Here is a 23,807-nt window from a genome sequence, read left to right on the forward strand (position 1 = left end):
TCTTTAAAATAATAATAATCAGTTTATTAGCAGTGTCTTGTGACACTATCAATCATGTAGGGGAGACCGGGGCAAGATGAAGTTCGGGGCAGCACGGGAAGTAAGCTTGTGTGCGTGAATAGTAATCGTGTTCGGAGCGGCGACAGCGCCATTTGCACGAACTTCACTCTCCGCTAGTGTGTCCAAGCAGAGCGAACAGGTTAGAACTCGTTTTTGCGTTGCAGAGAGAAAAAAGTGATATTGCAAGTGTTTTCACGCGATATTTGATTAAGAGAGTCATAGATACGACCGTACCGGGGGGCCTGAGGGGCCGGTTAGGCCCCCCAGACGCACCCTGGCGTTGGATGCGATCGGGTGTGGAGGGGTGGATTTTTGGGAAATCCTTCCGGGAACCGCCCCTCACCCCATACCAACAGGATTTCGCAGGGCTTCCTCCCGCTCACCGAACCCGGAGTTGCCTCCTTACATCTACTTAGTGTGGCTAACTAAGAGACAGGATCATCGGCAGCGTTCGACCGATCGTTCGTACAAGTTAACTAAGCTCTTCTTTCGCCAGAAAGTGCTCGCGTCGCACACCTGCCCCCGCCAACCATGCCAAATCAGTTGGGAACATGGTCCCGGAAGTGGTCGGTCGGGGTCCTAAGCTCGGATACTAGTAGCTCCGTCCAACCTCAAGCGTCTGCCTTGGTGCCCTCCAAGACTAGACTCGGATACTAGAGCCCGGAAGGACCGCGAGCCCCGACACCTCGAACGCTCGGATCCGTACAGAAGCAGGCGAGGATCACGGAACAGCATAAGCCGTCCAGTGCCTTGGTATGGGGCTGCAATGCACCCATGAATGGATTACCGCATCCCCGTATCCCTTTATCCGCTAGTGGAGCCGCTGCCCCTAAGAGGCCAACGCCAGTTGGAGATGAGGCTCGCTAGCCTCCAGCCGCGAGCGGGCACTCACCTCCCCCTAGAACTCATGTTAGGAAAGTTCCCTTTCCAACGTTTGATGAGCATCCTCTACCACACATCATTTGTCGAAGATGTCGCGCCCATTACCCGTGTAGGTGCGGGATAGGGCGGTTCATCAGCAACTTTTGGGTGTACGCCATATGGTCTGCACCGCATACCCTTACGTTACCCCGAGGGGCACTCATGTTAGGAAAGTTACCTTTCCAGCGTTGGATGAGTAACCGCCGAAGGCTCTTGCGAGACACCTCTCCCACACATCTAGCTTGAAACTGGCCAACGCCTGTTACCCGCAGACGCGGGATTGGGTGGTTGACCGATAACTTTACTGGGTGAGTGCCGTGTGGTCTGCACCGGGGGACTGTCAAACACCCATAAGAGAGAGACAGTGATCCCCCGCCACTCACCCCGAAAACTGATGTACATACATGTAAATACCTGTGTTAATGTATTATTTCAATCCCGAGCTTATTATAGTAGTCCGAAACATTAAATTCAAACCAGATTTTTTCGCCGGTAAAGTTTGAGGTTAGAATTGTGTCATCTTTTTTACCTACGTGTGGATCGGGGCAAGATGATCGGGGCATAATGGGACACTATCCTGTTTTGCCCCGCCCTTGTCATTAAAATAACATTTTCTATGTACTGATAATATTTGTGAATTCTACTTAAATCAGGATCAAAAATATTTATTTATTTATTTGCCTACAGATAAAATGGTTCGCAACTATAAACGAAAAACAGATCGTGGCAAATGGAACGAAGAAGATATGAGAAGAGCAGTAAATGCTGTTCTTATTGATAGAATAGGATTTCTTCGAGTTTCGCCACATACGATGTTCCGAAGTCGACCTTAAAACGACGAGTAAGAAAAGCTCGTGAAACTGTTAATGCCATCACTGATTCTGATAACGACTGCGGGAAAAAAAATTGGGAAGATTCAAAACTGTTTTCACAGCCGAGCAAGAAAATGAGCTGGCGGAGTATGTGAAATTTATGGAAGCACGGCTTTTTGGTTTAACAGGAAAAGAGTTTCATATTATAGCTTATCAGTTGGCTCAGCGGAATCACATAGATAACCCATTTAATACAGAAACTGGTATGACAGGAGAAGATTCGCTGAGCGGGTTTTTAAAACGACACCCTGATCTAGCATACAGACGCCCAGAACCAACATCAGCCGCTAGAGCGGCAGTCGACAAATTTTTTACATTGTTGGGAAATGTAATAGATAAACATTAACTGACGCCTGGAAGGATCTACAATGTAGACGAAACTGGGATCAGTACTGTTCCAAAAAGTCAATCTAAGTATTGTCAATGGCCAGAAGCAAGTCGGCTGCCTCTCATCAGCAGAGAGAGGCCAGTTGGTCACTGCTGAAATTTGTTTTAATGCCGTTGGCACCTATGTCCCGCCTATGCTAATATACGCTCGGAAGCGGATGAAAGAAGAACTTTTGGATGATGCTCCGTCAAGGTTATGGGGCACTTGCAGTGACAATGGCTGGATTACAACAAAAATATTTTTTGATTGGTTCAAATCATTCGTGCAGTTTGCACAAACAACAAAAGAAAAGCCTGTATTGCTTCTGTTAGACGGTCACTCTTCACATACCAAAAATATTGACCTAATAGATTATGCAACAGAAAATAATGTGATTTTATTATGTACACCACCACATTGCACTCACAAATTGCAGCCTTTAGACGTGTCTTTCATGAGACCTTCAACCACGTACTACAGTGCAGAAGTGAAAAAATGCCTGGTCGCGTGGTTACACCATATCAAGTGGCAAAACTTTTTGGATAAGCTCACTTAAAAGCAGCCACAATGCTCACAGCCATAAATGGATTTTGTAAAGGTGGTATATGGCCATTAGATAAAAATGTTTTTACGGATGCTGATTTCATAGCTGCAGAGACGACTAACACAGAAAATCTGGCAAGAGAAGAGCTGAATGTGGAAAATGCTCCATCAACTCAAACATCCGAACCAGCAATCACTGAAGAAAATCTATCGCGGTCATCCCCTTCAGCTCACCTTGGACAAATTTCGTCTGCAACCCAGCAAAATAATGTACCTTTTTCAGCTATTTGTTCTCAGGCTAAAAATGGTCCTGGTTTGTCAGAAAATACAGAAAACATTATTTCTAATCCATACTCACAAATTGATAAAGGGAGTGTTCCAGAGCCTCTGATATCCTCAGAAAATGCTGTCCATCCAGTTTTATCCACTGGAAAAGAAGATATTGTTGAACCAGCCACATCCTTTTCGAATAACAATGATGCGTTGAATTCTCAAATTGACATTTCTATAACTACCACATCTTTCCAAAACGTTGCTGCAGATGCTAACTTCAATAGATATTCTCTCGAGATTATTAATACTAGGAAGAACCCTGAACAAACATTGGCCAGCAACCTTCGACGTCAACATTTCGAGCTACAGACAAAACTTCCGAAAGGCAAATAAAAAGAGTAACTTCTTTTTTTCTGGTAAGTCCTGAAAATATTATGGCTATACCTAAAGAAGTTAGGACTCAGGAGAGAAAGACTAGGAAACGAGGGAAGACTGCAATACTAACTGAATCACCTCACAAAAACGAACTCATGAAAGATATAAGTATTGAAGAAGGTAAAAATAAGAAAAAGACTGATAATCACAAATAAAGAAACCTGGAAAAAAGACTGCAAAGAAGATTAAAAAGACAACTGACAAGGAAAACCTGCAGAAAAAGCGTCAAACCAAAAGATGCAAAAAAGAAACTGAATCGGAAGATAGTTCATCCCAAGAAGAGGATGATGACTGTGCTTGCATCTATTGTGCGTACTTATACTCAGATTCAACCGAAGGTTGGGTCATCTGCGGCGTGTGTCACGGTTGGGCGCATAATTCATGTGCCGGAGTAGATGAGGAAGATGAAGAGGCACACATTTGTGAACGCTGTCTACCCGATTAAAAAGCGTACTCGTTTTGCCCCACAGCGTTTCACATCTTACCCCAGTTATGCGGCAAAACGGGAAATTTGCCGAGTTTATTTTTTCATTATTTGCCAAAAAAAGTTCTGTGATTTTGCATGCTACAACGTTTAATTATAAGAGAGAAATGTATAGTGGTTACCTCTTTTGTTAAAGAATGTTATTGAAGAGTTTAATTTTCCTTGTATAACGAGTTTTGTCTTAACTATCTCATCTTGCCCCAGTCTCCCCTATGAAAACAAAACAATTTCTTGAAACATAAAATAAACAACAAATCCAGGAAGCCGAGTCTGTCTGGATTTTAGTTTTTGTATTTTCGATATTTTGACAAAATAGTCAATAAAGATGTTGTGAAACTAGTAGGCAGTTACCAAGTTACTGAATGCTTATTATCAATGAGGATATTCAATAATATTGTAATGAATTATCAACCGATGGACATATAATCAAACAAATTTCAGATTTCAGATGCAAAATTTCGTGTTCGGATGAACTTTTTCACTGCCAATAAAGTTTCAACAGTCATCGCACTTTTTAGAGACGGTTTGCCCTATTTATAAACATAAAACGAAGTTATACTTTGCTTCCAGTCCCTATGCTACTCGTAATAGCAATTATACATTTAGACTTCCCATCCCAACTTAGAATTTATCAAGGATTCCATATACTTCAAATCATTCACCATTAGAAATGAGATCTGCAAATCTAAGCAACATTCATTTCAAAAAGGCGGTGAAGAACCTACTTGGTGACCATAATATAGTTGGGAATCCTCTTTACAATAAATTAACAATTTATTCTTCATACTATCACTTTATACATGGTGGTGTTTTATCTATACATTTTTGGAACTCTGTTTGAAGGTGGTTGACAATGTTTCGTGGTGTATTTCATCAGTTCGGACTTGCATTGTCTGATATAATATAAATTGATTTGAAATCCCTGAAAAAATAAAAGATTAACCCAACAATGACAATTTTATTAAAACAAAAAACTGAAATTACGAGGAAATAACGTACAAGCTACAACCAGAAAATAAAAAAGTGAAATATTAATGAAAGCTGAAAATTAAAAAATTTAAAAAATATTATCAACAAAAAAGATGAAAAATTAAAATAAAAATTAAAAATTTCCAAACCAAATTACGTCACGACGTTTCGATGATTAGTATTCACAATCGTCTTCGGGTGATAACTGCTATTTGAAATCCCTGAAAAAAATAAAAGAATAACCAAAAATGACAATTTTATTAAAACAAAAAACTGAAATTCCGAGGGAATAACATACAAGCTACAACCAGAAAATAAAAAATTGAAATATTTATAAAAGCTGAAAATTAAAAAATTAAAAAATATTATTAACGAAAAAGATAAAAATAAAAATTGAAATCAAAAGATTCCAAACCAAGTTACGTCACGACGTTTCGATTGTTAGTATTCACAGTCGTCTTCGGGTGATAACTAGTTTGGAATCTTTTAATTTTTATTTTTCATTTTTGTTAATAATATTTTTTAAATGTCAGCTTTTATTAATATTTAAATTTTTTATTTTCTGGTTGTAGCTTGTATGTTATTTCCTTGTTATTTCAGTTTTCTGTTTAAATAAAATTGTCATTTTCGATTAATCTTCTATTTTTTTTCAGGGATTTGGAACTTTTTCTATATTTACATTCATACATTTTTGGAACTATTTAGTATCTACATTTAAATTTTTCAGAACTTTTTCTATATCTACATTGAATTTCTTGGACTTTGTCAATAAGATGCAAGTCTTCGTTCAATAAAGCGTATTTTCATTTGATTCGATTTGAGTTGAAATCGATTTTCACTACAAAGTTGAAAAACCCAATAAAACAAATATTCTTCCAAAATAACTGACATGAATTCCACCTACAAAGATGCTGCTACCTTTGAACTGTCACTTACAGACCAAATGAAAACCCCTCCTCATCGCCCATCAATCCCTCCTTACCGTCATTCTGCAGGCGCTCACAGATAAAATAATTAGGGGTAGAGCAATCTCTGTCATTCCACATGAACGTGGCTGTCAGGCGGGCGGAAGAAGAAGGAAGCGGATAAATCCTGCGAACTTCCACGCAGTCCTGCTCGCTCAAGCCGTCGTCGTTCGGTTGTTTGTTATAGTGGCCGTGGTGGGCCCATCCCGGAAACCAATCTGGAACAAGAGAGAAATTGAGAGACGGATCAGACGGGGTTCGTTCGAGATCGGTAATACGATTTGAGGAGAGGCGAAATACTGCAGGATGAGATAGTTTACGTGTGGAGCAGAGAGATTTTTTATAATTCACTACATGTCATCATTGAGGTCTTTCATGAAATTGGCTTTTGCCTTCGCTTCAAGATGAAACGGAAATGAAAGAAGCATCAGTTACCTTTCAAAATTGATATTTTCTTGGAAGAAAGCTATATTTATGACCAGACCTCAAATTCTATTTCGAGTTATTATTCATCTTGATTTTATCAACACAGTATAAGACATACATTCTTTGCAGATGAAGATACTTGAATATCAGGTTGTTTCAAAAGATTTGTCCGTTTTGATGGCATGTGAATTTGTAGCTCCATATCTCAATAAATATGTATTCTATTGTGTCGTGGTATACAGTGTGTAAAAGCCAAATGGAATTCATTTTCTCGGATATATTTGAAAAAAATCCAGAAACACGTCAAATGTGAATTATAATTTGAATTATGAAGCACTGTTTGGAACCTTTGGTGTAATAATGAATATTACTGGAGTTTTTTCCCAACACCAAATCGTTATTTTCAACACCTCGACACGTGTTTCGATCACCATCATCTTCAAAGAGGAAGATTAAAACTAAGAACTAGTGCGAGCTAATTCTATTTATGCTATAAAGATAACCCATTAAGGTAAAACATTCAGGCGTACCAAGCATACATGTATACCAACCTAAATTATAATTTTACAATTTTGCCTTATGTATTATTTGCAATATATCTTTATATAAAACAATTATCATCTATATGAACATTAAATTCACAATATTGCCTATCCAAATTTATTTTTGCAATGTGTCCTTATGTAGTAATCATCAGTAAACCCAACAACATTATTTTATTTCATTTTAAGAAGCTAAACATGGTGTAACTAAATAAATGTAAAACATTTAACAAGGTTATTCCTCATCGAAAAAATATAGTGTCTATCATATAAAGGAACTTCATTGGAGCATCCCTTGTTAAGATACAGCCCCTTAAAGGGGGTATATAAAATTTGTATAACAATTTTTTTCACAAACACTGAAGAAGTTACAATATTGAAATTAACCTGACGTTTTGTACTATCAAAAAGACACTTAGCCAGTAATTTATTTGGTTTACCCCATGGTTGTAAGGGGTGGAAAAAGCAACTCCTAAAATTTATTTCCAATGTAACTTTTTATCTTATTATTTGTTTACCATTTAAAAATTTATTCTTGATAGCCTGTTTCATTCTAAACAAAAAATGTATTTTGGGTTTTTTGCCCAAAATAAACCAGTTCGCAGCAAAACATTATTTTACGAACAACTACAGAGATACATCGTCATAAATGCGAATTGGATTTATTATTATTTTGTAGTTGGTACCTGCATTAAACGATCGAAGGGTAATAAACAAAACTGATTTATTAATAATAAAACACACATGTAGAAATCATGTAAAATCATCAGACATTACGCATGCGTCTAGACGTCGGCGCATTGAGCCACGTATTCGCTCAAATATTCCTGGAGTCTCTCTGATTATCCTGCATGAATCGATGATGCGGTTTCTTAAGACCTCTACATCGCGAACAGGAGAACGATAAACCAAATGCTGTAAATGGCTCCAAATAGAGAAATCGAGAGGATTGAGATCCGGGGATCGAGCGGGCCAATTCTGTGGTCCTCCTCGACCTATACACTGATTGACATATGTTTCAGTTAAATGCTGACGTGCTTCTTGACTAAAATGAGCTGGAGCCCCATCATGCATAAAAACATATCGCTTCTGACGCCCAAAGGAACTTCCTCCAGCAGTACTGGATGCACTTCTCTTAAAAATTGAACGTATGCCTCACCATTTAATCGTGGAGGTAAAAAATGAGGAACAATTAAATCAAAATAACTCCGAGCCACACATTAAGAGAAAACTGTTCTTGATGGTTAGTTTCGACAAAAGCGTGAGGATTTTCATCAGCCCATATGTGGTAATTATGAAAATTAATAATCTTGTCCCAAAAAAACTACATTCGTCTGTGAATTCTATCGTCTTCAGAAAGTCACAATTTCTTCTAATCATTTTCAGCATCCAATTGCAAAATTCAAGACGGTTCGGAAAGTCTCGCGGTAACAGTGCCTGTACTTGTTGCAGATGGTAAGTGTATAAGAGTTGTTCCTTTAAAATTGGAAATACCGTCATATGATCAACATTTAGCTGGAAAGCAATCTTTCTAGTACTGCTAGTAGGTTGTTCTTCAATCAAATTAAGTACTGCTTCCCAAGCTGTGGTGTTCGTACTTCTCGATGGCGACCACAATCCTGCGTTCTTTTGTCGAATAAACCATATTGTTGTAATCGTTGATAAAGTCGAGCAAATATTCTATGTGAAGGATGCTGTCGTTGAGAATACATTTCAGAATATCTTCTGGAAGCTTCTAACCCATTCCCCTGCGACAAACCGTAAACGTAATGCATATCAGCCATTTCCTCATGTGTGTATGTCATTTTAATAACAAGCGAATCATTTAAGTAACGAATCAAAAACAGAACAACAACACACAATTAGTATTATTTCAATTTCGAAAATTCACAAACTGATAGTGTCATACCAATTTAAATGTCACTATCGCTAATAGCGACCTATTAGATAGATTAGTTTCGTATTTTCGCATTTATGACGATGTATCTCTGTAGTTGTTCCTAAAATAATTTTTTGCTGCGAACTGGTTTATTTTGGGCTAAAAACCCAGAAGACATTTTTTGTTCAGAATGAAACAGGCTATCGGAAATGAATTTTTAAATGATAAACAAATAATAGGACAAAAAGTTACATTGGAAATGAATTTTAGGGGTTGCTCCAATGAATTTTCTTTATATGAAAGATTCTATCTTTATTTCGATGTATAGTATGCTCTTTGGTATAGGTCCGTCATCTAACTAATCTTAACGAACTGAAGTCTATGGAATTGTTTTGTTGCAAAATATGATGGGCGACTGCTGATTTTTCAGGTTTTCCATATTTTAAGTGTGCTATGTGTTCCGTATATCTTACTTTAGTAGATCTTTTACACCCGTACTCTAACAATACACTTATATGACCATAATCCGTTTCATAATGATATCCATTATGATACAGATTTTTCATAACGATACAGATTATCAACCAATAGAAACCCATAATTTTTCAATCAAGAATCCTGTTCCTTTGTTTGTCCTAGATTCTAACCTAAATAACTAATTGCTTTATTTGTCAAAATCAGTTTTCATATTACTTTCCTATATTATCAAAATGTCTGAAAACAGCGATATAGAAGGAATACCATCGACTCCAATATTTTTAAAAGATCAGATTAATTACAGTTGTTATATTCAATATAAATATAATTAGAATCTTTATAGTTTTCATATATCCATGATAATACCAATAAGTTTGTGTTTTCTTAAAAAAAATATGAGTGAAATACTGTAAATGTGTTCAATACAAATATAATATTTATAGTTTTTCATTATTTATCGGGTTTAGAAAAAATAGTGTATGCAACTCTCATGTAATGGTTTTTAATACACTCGCATATACCATACAAAACTCGCCTTCGGCTCGTTTCGTATCCCGGTTAATGCTCGTGTCTTAATAACCAGCATTACATGATCGTTGCATAATATACTATTAACATATCAGGCGTGACCGACCTAATCGCAAGCGTTATTCGTTTTTTTAGGTCATTCAAATCTGAAAGTTTAGTTGCTCTTCACATATCCCCATTGAAAGAAATCTAATGATAGAAGATCTGGTGATCGCGCTGGCAATTCAATCGATCCTCGCCTCTCTATCCACCGATTGGTAAATGTTGTATCGAGGTATTTTGCCGGACATTAACTTAGTTACGTGGTGTTGCTCCATCCTGCTGAAACCATATCGTATTCATTGGAACTTGGGGGTTTCTTGGATCAGAATATAAATTTGCTGAACTTGGAATAACATCATTTTGAAGTAGTGCTAAATAATTATCACCATTCAAGGGACCAAAAGGGACCAATGATATGGTTTCCTACAATTCCTGCCCAAACATTTTCCCTTGACCAGTAATGGCAATTTTGCCGATTAGCATGACCGTTATCATCCAATTAGAAGACATAACGTCTTACAATTGGATGATATTGTTATCCAACATGTCCATAATTTGCTCACAAAAATAAGTTTTTCTATCAAATTCGTCTTTCATGAGCTCAAGAGTGGGTATCATTTTATAGGGATGCATTTTATTTTCTTTCAATATGTTTACTATCGATGTATCGGTAATGATCAGTGTTTTTTCTGTTTAATCTGTTTAAAATCTGTGTTTCCGTTAATCATGCAATATGGAAGTGAAAAAAAAACTTACAAAAAAATAAAACAATAACTTTTGTACGAATTTATTTAATGAATGAATTTGAACATGAAATCATAAATATTACTGGAGTTTTTTTCAACACCTCGACACGTGTTTCGATCACCAAGTGATCTAACACCAAATCGTTATTTTTAACACCTCGACACGTGTTTCGATCACCAAGAGATCATCTTCAACATCATCTTCAATATTAAACTTACCTCATGAAGATGATCACTTGGTGATCGAAACACTTGACGAGGTGTTGAAAATAACGATTTGGTGTTGGGAAAAAAGTCCAGTGACATTCATTACTACACCAAAAGTTCCAAACTGTGCATCATAAATAAATTCATAAATTAACAAATACGTATTACAAAAAGTTCACACACTTGATTGTTTTTCATGGGAAACAAAAAAGTAAATAGGGAAACAGCAATTTTTTGATTGAAAACTTCACAAAAATTAATATTCAGCACTGAAATTTCATTTATTTCGAATAACACTACTCCCAAAGTGAAAATAGAAGATTTCCCAGCCCTGTGAGAGAAAAACTGGTTTCGAAACATTTTTTTTATAATAACAATTTTCCACAGAAATCAGTAAAGGTTCAATAAATAATCGTACAGCATATTATCAAACGTGATCATTCCGTAGTTTAAAATCACCGATATATGCTGAAAATTTGCAACTTCAAAACATTGTTATGCAAATTACAGCATCCCTCGTTATCAAGTTTATGGATTAACCTCCTCACCTTGTTGAGCTGCCATGCAAGTATCTCGCAGCGGGGTTTAAGTATTTTAACCCTCGACATGTGAACTATCCCATGTAATTTGAACAGTTGGATCGTTATGTGGGATCTTTAGCTGCAAAACACTTCCCCAGACAGTTGAAGCAGTTGATTAGAGTTTTTTAAGCTATTCAGGTTGGGCCATAAAAGTAATGGAATTGTACAATCTGAATGAGAGGCAATTACTGTAGATTTTTTTGAGTATAATCAGGGGTGTGATTGTGGAAGATATGAATGTCTCAGTGGTTCGTTCACGATCTGCAGGTCTGGTGATATGAAAAAATATATCATATTCTCTTCAATGAACTATAATTTCAATCGGAATGAATGAACTTGCGCTGTTTTTATGGAAATAGATCTCAGAAGGATACCAAATGAATGAAATCATAAGCTTTCGCTCTTGTTTATTATCAGGTTCAATTTTGAATGTCGTTTATAATATTCACCCCTAACGATGTTTGAACCATGCTCACTTATTATTCACCTCGTAGCTTCAATACTTTGACGCAAATACAGGCAGAATTCCTTATATTTAGAGTAACCTGTTAGATATTTTCACAACTTTGAAGCTTATTACCTACTTCTTCATAAAATGAGAGACGTTGCTGCTGTACAGCTGTTAAACATGACTAACAGTGAAATAAGGAATTGATAATAGGAAACTTGCATAAAAAATTAGTCACGAAAATTACATTGCGAATGAAAAGATATCATTGTAATAAAGCCTTTATTATCAAAAAAACTATTTTTTAAATGCTATTCGTTATATAGAAACAATTGAAGTTTACTAAAAATTAAAATTCCATCATTGCATTGCATCCAACATTCAGTCATTGCTTGTGATGTCATACTGTATTTAGCCAGTCGCCATTCAGTTTCTGTTGAACTGTTTGCGTTTCCTGGTTCGAAGTTTCTGTTGCTTATTGTGAAACTTTTGTCCAAATCTTTGGTTTTTACTGTATTCAGTTAAGTTTACACAGTATTATTGACTATTAAGTGTGTAAATTCAAACAAACATGACTGACGACGAAGGTCCACTGTTTTTTATCATATTTATTAATGACATGATTCCCGCAAAAAACCATAATTTATGCCGTCGATACAAATCATATGATATCACAAGATAATCTGGACAAAAGCATTAATCTGGAATTTTTTCAATGGTGCCTGAATGATGGATTGATTTTCAATGCTTTCAAAACATACTTTATGGTTTTTCCACAAAAAATATCAGCTGTGACGTAAGCCCTCTTGTTAAAACTAAAGCAAGTATCAAACATAAAATTTCTGGGTGTATCAATTGATGACAAACTGACATGGAGAACCCATATCGAAAATCTGGAAGGGAAATTAAATAGTATCAATTTTATTATCATTTATTTTCAGACAACTGGAGGACACTGCGTCTACAGAGGTTCTCAGAATGGCATATCATGGTCTTGTGTCGTCGGCACTTACATGTCTTGATCTTCTGGGGTAATTCAACACATATTGATAAAGTATTTATTGCTCAGAAGAAAATCATAAGATGCATGATGGGAGTTCGAAATAATGTATCTTGTGAAGCTTATTTCAAGTCATTGTCGATTCTAACTTTACCATCACTTTATGTTTACCTTCTAATTATGAATATTGAAAAAGAGCAGGATACCTACATGAAAAGTAGTGAAATTCACCAACACCAAACACGGAATAAAAATGACATTCGCTTACCATTCTCTAGGCTTAGTGTGGGACAGAAATCTCCAAAAAGCTAGGAATTCTATGTTATAACCGTTTCAACAGGATCTTTGGTGAGATAAAAAATTATAATACCTTCATAACAACATTATTCAATTATCTTAATGAAAATACTTTTTATACAATAGAGGAGTACCTCACTGTTTGATGCTAATAGTAGTTTTGTATGTATATAAAGATTGTCTGTGAGTTTTTCATATTCTCTTGCGTTTTCTATAATGTTTTTATGAGTTTTAATAATATATGTTTTGACTAGTCTGATACGTTTTGTACCATTGTGTATAGAAATTTAACGATGAATAAATCATCTGTATCCGATAATCTGCCAGTTTTTGATATGTTTATGGAAGCGAAATTCGTTGAAGAAGTTGAACATTTTTCTCTTGGTTAAGTACGCGGAGTTAAAATAGACAAGTAAGTACAATTATTATTTGTTGCAAATTCATTTACTATTTATAAATTCTCTGTACCTCTGTAATAACAAATCAATATTCGTATACTTATGTAAGTACATAATATATTTCATAGATACAATATGAAGCAATGCCATTGTTTTTGTATACCTCAAAAGTATAAAAATATATATTATATTCATATGTTATCCAAATATAACATATATCATCATAAAAGGAGATAATTATTTGATAATAGAAGCTAACTTAATAAAATTTGTATGAATGATTTGGATTAAATTGTGTCAGTTTGGATAGTCCTGTTTGGCTTCACAATTAATATGAAATATAATATTTGATTCAGTTTCTAATTTTCCAATATCCCTAGCTTGAACGCAATTATCTCACAAATCAGATAGATAATAATAATGATAATAATAAATGAATTTATCGACATAATAATATGTACCTAAATACTTACATTGAAATGGTCTTCACATACACGAAGAGCTTTGCTGTTATGTGAAATATCATTTTTACTCCTTCTGTATGCATTTAACCGTTTTGTTCGACGATTACGATCATCTTCAGGTAGGTATTCTCATAAATCTGAATCAAGGTTAAACACAAATAACGGAACTACACAACTTAATAATCTAGGAAAACCATAATAATCAATATTTCTCATCAAGCCCTTCATCGATATCTTGTGAAACAATAGTAAGAGCTGTATCTATACTCTAGCCTTTCCTTAAACTAGAATGCGACATAGCGACTGATGACAATCATCAGACATATTTGATTTCTGAGTATTCATGGATGTGATGTTTCTTTCCACATTTTGGGGCTTTGTTCATGAGATGAAGTTTTTACTAGTTAACAAATCTTTCTCTCAGACGAAGATTTCATGAATGCAGTCGATCTGAGTTTAAGTTGGCAGAGTTCCATGCATACTTCTGTTTGGGTTGAATTTTTCCTGTACTGATATGAGCTAATACTTCTGAATCGGTCTGTAGGTGATATATTGGATTGATTTCAGCGTGACTCTGCTACTAAATGAACGAGAAGCATTTGCAAAACTATTCTCTATGAGATAATTCGAATAGATATCTGTCGGATATAACTCAACGAAAATTAGTTTTCATCAACCTCCTTTGGGTATTTTCATCCTTCACAATTTCAACGTTTCGGAGGCTAAAATCTGCCTCCGTCTTCAGAAATGGACAAGATTTAACATCATATGCAGTTTCTCCTTTGCTTATTCTTCGACATATGTCGAAGGAGTTTTAGAAAAAATCAGTGGAGGGAAAACTGCTCATGCACCTGGATTTTGTCAATTTCTCTAGATGAAAAAAATATTTTGTTTATTCACAGTGACTTTAGGAATACTGTCAAATCCACACGTGACAGTGACTATCAACAGAAGTTTATGTCGTTTAATTAAAATTTCAATATAATACAAATAAATATTATACAAATACTTAGCACCAAAATTGTATAATAAATCACCTGAACGGTTGAAAATATTGATATATCTTCATCAATTCAAAAATGCATTGAAGAAGTTAATTCTTGAGAATCCAAGACAACTAGTTCATCACTATGTTCATGTCAGCTAAACAAATCCTGAACTCTAGTATGTTGTTGTGTACTGCTCACAAAAATGAGAGTTTTATTCTTTCTGCATAACAATTATATCATTCGCATCCTTTTCATAACATTATCACATTTTGATGCGAAATAAGTGCAACAACATATACCGATCATTAGTTTCATTTATATGTTTCGTAAGATAACACCTTTGTATCACTATTAAATAGAGTTACTTATTATTATTACTTACATAAATAAGGAGGAACTTTATAATTACTGTGATCATTATTATTCATATACTTTGTAACAATTTATTCATTTTTTCTATTGTTATGTTATTGTTATCCGTATTTTTTAGGTATTTTTTTTTTTTTATTTATTCAATCCGCATTCAACCTCAAAGGGTCATTTGCGGTGGAACAATATAATATTTACAATATGTTGGTAATCTTAATATCACTGATATATTGAATCACTTTTCTAAAGTTTGTATTCGAAAGGATGGAGATGTCACTAGGTAGCAGGAGGGCATTTCTGTACTGCTGGTATTGGGGACAGCTAAATAGATGTTGTACAGTTAATGTTGTGTAGCACCAGTTACAATTTGGTGGTGGCTTTTTAGGTATTGTATGGCGAAACAACTGCAATTGCACTTGTCGCTCATCAGCTTTATTCACTTAATTTTATTGTGAGATACTTATTTATATCATTGAATTGAATAAAGATTAATCATCATTCCACTAGTTAAGATATTATTTTCTTGAAAAACTCAGGTATAGAATTATGGTTTGTTATGTTTTACTTTCATGTGGAGAACAAATCAAGAGTAACATAATTTAATAACAAACATACATATTTTCAGTAACTAATAATGAACAGTTCAATGAATTTTCGATAACTGAATTTGTACGTGAAGAAACATGGATAAAAAGAATTCAAGAATGGAATACGTTAATCAGGATCAAAGTTGTTGAAGCCGTTATATCACTTTGAAAGGAATAAGCCAACCGAGCCAGGATGATACCGCCCCTGAAAGGGATTTTTATAACGTTCTTTGGGATTTTATATTGATTTTCAGATCGAAGCCACAGGCCAAATCTGAATACGAATAAATCGCTATGTTGTCAATAGTGAACATTTGGGTATAAGCATTAGAGAATAAATCAAGCTATTAGAAATAGGAGATTTCACAGAAAATAATCCGATGAAATTTGTTAGTGTGAAAATAATTGATGATTTTGCCCATCTTGATGTTCCGGATACCAGAATGTGGCTGCGTCTCCAGTTTTCCTTCACTGAACACTTTGACTGGCTGAAATTTTCCCCGATCACGAGCTCCATTCTGAACCTACAGCTGAAATGAATAAATATTACCGGAGTTTTTTTTTCCCAACACCACAAACATGTTGGGTTGAATTTTTTAGTGCATCGCCTTTTGACTTTCCCTCTAACACATGATAGGTTCACAAAAGAAAGACGTACAATACAGGAAATAACAGCCACTAACGGTTTCTCGAGGGGTATTGTAGATGACATAATAAGGAAAAAAAGTTTAGGTTAAGAATGAACGAAATGTCGACTTTCAGAAAGGACAAAAACCAAGATAAATACATCTCAGTTCCATACCACCAATATACGAGGAACTTTGAAAAGATTTTCAAGGAACTAAGTATGAAGGTGGTTTTTAAAACAAGTCATACACTACAGAGCCTTTTGGGAAATCCAAAAGACAAAGTCGAGAATTCGAAAAAGTCTGGAATTTACGAAATTGAATGTAAGGACTGCGATGTAAAATATTATGGACAAACAAAAAGATCTATTAAAGCAAGATATAAGGAACACATAGCACACTTAAAATATGGAAGACCTGAAAAATCAGCAGTCGCCCATCATATTTTGCAACAAAACCTTTCCATATACTTCAGTTCATTAAGATTAGTTAGACAAGTTAACAAGTAAACACAATAATATTATGAATAACGATGATGGACCTATACCAAAGAGCATACTATATAGCTTGTAAAATAAAATAAAATAATGTTGTTGGCTTTACTGATTACTACATAAGGACACATTGCAAAAATAAATTTGGATAGGCAATATTGTGAAATTAATTTTTATATAGCAGAAAATTGTTTTATTAACATATATTGTAAAATAATAGATAAGGCAAAATTGTAAAATTAATTTAGGTTGGTATACCTGTATGGTTGGTACGCCTGGATGGTTTACCTGTTTGGGTTACCTGTATGGGATTAGGATAAATAAGATAAGCTCGCACTAGTTCTCAGTTTTGATCTTCCTCTTTGAAGATTATCACTTGGTGATCGCAACACGTGTTGAGGTGTTAAAAATAACGATTTGGTGTTGGGAAAAAACTCCAATAATATTCATTACTGCACCAATGGATCCAAACAGTGCATAATAACTACAGCTGAAAACTAGAATATACAGTGCATTTCATTTAAAATGAGCTATCCTGAAGTAATTCAGTGTGGCTCATTCTAAATGTTGGTACCAAAAGTTGTTTTGGTACAACGATTTGCAGGAAAAATGATGAGACATGTCAACCATAGTATATAGGGGGACACATTTTGACATATTCACATTTGATGTTACTTCCCCTATAGCACCCCCAGAGCATGTTACCAATTTTTTTTTAATGGATCACCCTATTCACATTATCAGATGCTCCATGATGAGCAGATTTCAACAAAGTATAAAACGTGTGGTTTGAAGCTTATGGTTCAGGAGCTACAAATTATTCGTTGAAAACGAGCCACCATGAATAACTTTTGAAACAATGATGTTCAGGAAAAATAAAAAAGCACCTCAACAGGTAAACAGGGGGACATATTTTGACATATTTACATTTCATCTTACTTTCCTTATCGCACTCACAGAGCATGTCACCATTTTTTTAAATAGATCAATTGTTTTGCATTATCAGATGTTCCATGATGAACATATTTCAACAAAGTAGAATATATTATCGTCTGAAGCTCATTATTCGAGTTGAAAACGAGCCATCTTGAATGAACTTCTGTACAATGTGTCACCTTGGTTTCATAGGAGTATTTGTGAAGTATACTTCAAAAAAAAACTCATTTTGCTTAATTAAGTTTGAATTCGATATTCTTTTCATTTTGTATTTGTCTCATTCTACAATAACGATTGACCTACCAGGTGAAGTTGAAGTTTGGTGTTTTTGTTTTGTGAATTGTTGAGAAACAATGGTTTATACGCTTCGAGAACGGATTGAAATAGTGAGTTTGTACTACCAGAATGGAAATAGTGCTAGAGCTGCTGCCCGTATGAAAAAAATGTACTACACAAATACGTTTCGATATTAATGAACAAACTTATGGAAACTGGATATGTCAACAATAAAAACCATAACTGTTCAGGAGTTGCCAACGATGAAGTTATTTGTACTGCAGTTTTAGGGTACGTTGGACTAATGGAAGATTCGCAATCTTTCAAGAATTAGGAATCAGTCGTACAAATCTTTTTGGGATCCTTTATAAGTACAAATTTCATCCATATAAGATTAGACTAGTTCAATAATTGAACGAAGATAATTTTGATAGACGTATCAAGTTTTGTGAAAGTCTCACTGAACGGATAAACTTACATCAGAATTCCTTGTATAAATTTTGTTTCTAGGATGAATGTACGTTTAGTTTGAATGGAGAGGTGAATCGGCAAAATAGTCGATATTGGAGTGATACGAATCCTCATTTATACCTTCAAGTTCATACCCAACGACCTCAAAATTTTAATGTTTGGGCAGGTGACCACATCATAGGACTTTGTTTCATCGATAATAATTTGACTAGTGATAAATACTTTGATATGTTGGAGAATCGAATAATACCGTGCATCAATAGGGCAAATGAGGAGGATATACATCTTTCGGAAATCATATAGTTTTTCAGCAGGATGGTGAATCTCCTCATTATTCAGCTCCAATGCGACAATTTTCAGATGATCATTTTCCTGGTCATTGGATTGGCAGAAGAGGTCCAACAAAATAGCCACCAAGGTTTCCGGATCTCATTCCTGTAGATTTTTTCTATGAGGTCATTTGAAGTCTGAAGTGTATGAGATAGAATGAATAACATTAGATTATTCAAGAGAGAATATCATGAGGCATTGCAGAGATTCCCAACCATGTGAGAATGGGAATGGAAGCTCATTTGTACCATCGTATGGAAGTTGGTAGAAACGTTTTTGAACACTTACTATGGACATTTTTTTCTTCTCATTGTCTAGTCATCAGATTTTGATTAAAGAATTATTAAATAATCTTTTTCTGTGATTTTTTGCTTCCATATTTGTCTCTAGAACGAATATTTCGAAATGTGGTCTCGTGTATAATTGTTGACCTGTTTTCTTACTTTTCCTGTTATTCATTGTTCCAAAAGTCATTCAGGGTTGCTCGTTTTCAACTCAAATAATTTGTAGCTCCAGATTGCGATTGGGAAAGTAACATCAAATGTAAATATGTCAAAATGTGTCTCCTTGTATACTATTGTTGATATGTTTTTTTATTTTTCCTGAAAATCATTGTCCCAAAAGTTATTTAGGGTGGCTCGTTTAAAATGGAATACACTGTATTTTCGCACTGTATGACACGTAATTATCTCAGAATCATATCAAATGTTTATGACACAGCCCTCCGAAGCATTATCACTTACCACATTAACATCAATTATGTATAGTCTCTAGACGAAGCGACGACGAACCATTAGTTTAATTGAAAGAGAAAGACATCTTTCAGGCCGTAGTAATTATATTCTGTAGCCCAATTTCAGACTGAATTCCTGAAGTCCCCTTTCAGTATTATTCCCACATAGCAATAGATATTCCAGGAATATTTCATGAATATACATTCAAGGATATTGTATTATGCTATGAATATGCCATCTCTTCTAAGAATATTCTAAGAATATTCCTGGGGAATATTCGTGGAATATGTTGAAATATTCTCAGAATATGTTAGGCATAGTCTATTAAGAATATTCCAGGAGGAATATTCATAAAATATTCGGGATATTCTAAGTTTATTCTACAAATATAAAAAAGAGAATCACCATAAAATATTCTTCAAATAAATTTCATGAATATTCTTGGAATATTTGGAATATTCCAAGAATGTGATAAGTGAATGCTATGCTATTAGGCATATATATATATATATATATATATATATATATATATATATATATATATATATATATATATATATATTATATATATATATATATATATATATATATATATATATATATATTATATATATGTATATATATATATATATATATATATATATATATATATATATATATATATATACTACAATGTAGGTTTTCACGGATGGTAGAATATGATGTGTTGTTTTTCGCAGGTAGGAGAACCGCCAGAAGCCATTAACAACCCTCAGGTAGAAAAACAGGTAGGAGAACTACCAAAAGCCATCAACAACCCTCAGGTAGAAAAACAGGTAACAAATCCATACAACTTACGCAAGCGAAACCATATAAAAACACCACAAGAAGAACCTGACATCAGTTACACCTCTCGAAGCGAAGCAGTAACTCGTCTTGATAATGCCATCTGAGATGATGGCGAAACGTCGACTATCGAATAGTACACAACGGATGAACAGCCGGAAAAACAACACATCATTATTTTTCGGGTTTGTTCCGTGTGGTGTATTGTCATCCCCGATGGGGATGAATTTCGCAAAGTTTCGACAAAATCACCGTTCAGGTATTCAAGAACGGTATATATGTACTAACATCATTGTACCCGCACAGTAAGAAGTCATCTGAGTAGGATCAGACGACTTTCGAACACTTTACAAATAATCGCCAGATGATGACAAATGTGATTTTGTCGAAACGTTGCGAAATTCATTCCCATCGGGGATGACAATACACCACACGAAACAAACCCGAAAATTCCACCTCTAACATTTCCTTACCTGTTCTATCGATCTAAAATATTTTCATCATTGCGGCATTGCCAATTCCATCAAAAAGTCTTAGCAACTTTATTTTTTTAAATGGAACACCCCGTTCTATGAACTCCCCTAAGAATCTCGATTTTGCTTCTCAGATCGACTTTTATTTTGTATCTTGTGAATAGTATTCTGAGTCCTTATTGGAAAGTACAACGAGAGTACTGTCAAAATGTCAAGTTTACAAAAGAACTCTCTACAAGAGCTCTCCCGATCTAGAGTTTGGATATATCTCAGAAATCTTTTTTGAGTAATGACTTTTTTGTGAGTAAACTGAAGAACCCTATAATATAATACCATATGAAATCAATGACTGCACATGGGCAAAGTAATATGTTCTCAGACTATAGAGAATTGATCATATTACGCTACAAATGGAGGTTAATCTGATATTCAATTAGTTCATTTGGGTTTGCCAACTGAGAATTGCAGTCATCGTGACACCTGAGAATTCAGTGTGATCAGATATTGGAACAGACTCATTTTGTAGTTTCAAATATAGAAATTTTTGCAGTCAATTGACTTGTTAAAAATTACAAGTCCTGTTTTGGTGACATTTATTTTAAGCATATTTGCCTCTGACCATACTTATTGACATGGCTGAAGCTTAGATTGAGGGTTCTGATGTATTAGTGCCTGTGATAATGACTGATGCAAACTGGTAAACATTAACCAGGTTCAAGGGTTTGGTTAAGTCGTTAACTTATAGAAGAAAGAGTATTGGTCCAAGAATCGAGCCCTGTCTAATTATAATTTTACTAGATATACAGCGTGACTCACAGTCGATGGTAGATTAGACGTTTCTGGAAAACACAAAGCATGATTTTTCAGATAATTTTACCTCTCACATTTCCTTACCTGTTCTATCGATCTAAACTCGATCTAATTAATTTTTTTCAAATGGAACACCCCGTATTTTTTGGAATCGCTCTGTTATTTTGATACTTTTTTGTTGGAAATGTCATATTCCCATCTCTATCTGTTTTCCAGGTAAAAAATAAATTGTTCTAAATATGGTCCAAAACATAGCCTTAATTGAAATTAAGTAAATTGAAAGATGGTGAAAAATGCTTCAAGATGATATATCATGTCCCTATACCTAAATCGTCAAGTTTTCTCAATAAAGTCGCTTCTTCTAGAAACATTATTTTTTTTTTTAGAATTTGGATTTAGGTAGCAGTGGAATTATCAAGCTTGTAGCAGTTCGGTTACTTTCATAACTAATTAACAAAGAGTTATCGACGATGTTTCGAATCATCTTCCAGAATGAATGCAAATATCGATTATTCAAACGAAGTTCTTATGAAATTATTTATTATACACATGAACAAAGTGATCAAATCATCATTGTCAGAACGTGTAAAAAATTCAACCAAATGTATCCTGAATTAACACCAATTAACGAGAGGAAGTTTGTAATGTTACAAAATAATTTCCTTAACTATGGCTCACACTTTCCAGGGAACAACTGTACCAAAAATCAGTCATTTCTAGGTAAAAAGTACGATTTTGTGGGCTAAAACATGTGAAAGTACAGACAATAACAGAATAGGATGGTGAATGCTGAAAATGTCCATTACATTCTGATCACTTCAAAATGTTTTTTGTACGCGACTTGTGGTTGCTTTTTCAATTTCCTGGGGAACCAGATCTTCAATACTCCGCACTATTCGCCGTCGCAATTCTTCTTTGGTAGGCACTGGAGTACTGTATACCTTTTCTTTCAAAACAAACCATAAAAAAGTCGAGTGGCGTGAGATCGGGTGATCTCGATGGCCAATCCCACGGCCCTAAACGCCTAAACCAACGATCGTCGAAGAGTTCGTCAAGTTTCCTGGAAACTTCCTGGGTGGAATGAGCTGGCGCTACGTCCAGTTGAAACCTCGAATTCCCTTATTCCTCTAAAGGCAAATTTTCAAGAAAATCGGTTACAGTCGTCCTTAATATTTGGAGATATCTCTCTGCATTCAGTGTGTCTTCATAAATACAAAAGCTAATTTTATTGTTACTCAGAATACAGAAAACATTCAGGTCAAATTTTTCTTGAAAACCCGTTTCTTTTGTAACATGAGGATTATGATCAGCCCAAAAATGTTTATTCCTTCTATTGAAAATACCATTCCTTGTAAATTTTGATTCGTCGCTCCAAATTATTTTTGACAAAAATTCCCGATCTTTCTGTGTATGAATCAAAAGGGATTCACAAAAATGCATTCTACGTTCGAAGTCTTCTGCTTTTAGAGCTTGAACTTTGGTGAATTTATACGGATGCATTCCGTGATTTTTCAAAATTCGTTGTACTGAAGCATGTGATACACCTTAATCTATTTCTGCACTGCGAATAGAAGCTTCTGGATATGCATAAAAATATGCCAAAACTTTAACAGTATTGTCCTCATTTGAAGTAACAGGTTTTGGTAATGTTGAAGACGCTTTCAACATGGAGCCATAGTTAAGGAAATTATTTTGTAATCTTACAAACTTCCTCTCGTTCATTGGAGTTAATTCAGGATACATTTGGTTGAATTTTCTTCAAGTTCTGGCAATGATTTGATCACACTGTCCGTGTATAATAAATAATTTAATAAGAACTTCCTTTGAATAATCAATATTTGCATTCATTTTTGAAGATTTTTTGAAACACCGTCAATAACCATTTATAAATCACTTATAAAAGTCACCAAACTGTCATAAGCTTGATATTTCGACGGCTACCTAGAAACCAAATTCTTTAAAA

At 34.8% G+C, this 23,807-nt stretch overlaps 1 protein-coding gene across 1 annotated transcript in view; it reads right to left on the reverse strand.

The window, feature by feature from the left end:
• Positions 1-11,300, reverse strand: part of LOC111513108 (uncharacterized) — a 102,851-nt gene extending 91,551 nt beyond the window's left edge. Inside the window, exons 1-2 of the mRNA XM_074179105.1 lie at positions 11,285-11,300; positions 5,907-6,107 (exon numbers count right to left, since the gene is read on the reverse strand). Of these exons, the coding sequence (XP_074035206.1) occupies positions 5,907-6,107; positions 11,285-11,300 (217 nt within the window). The remainder of the gene's footprint in view (positions 1-5,906; positions 6,108-11,284) is intronic.
• Positions 11,301-23,807: the final 12,507 nt, after the last annotated feature.

This window comes from Leptinotarsa decemlineata, unplaced genomic scaffold, assembly GCF_025532065.1.
Source record: "Leptinotarsa decemlineata unplaced genomic scaffold, Ldec_3_MD MMD2_tig00004307_RagTag_RagTag, whole genome shotgun sequence".
Lineage (NCBI taxonomy): Eukaryota > Metazoa > Arthropoda > Insecta > Coleoptera > Chrysomelidae > Leptinotarsa > Leptinotarsa decemlineata.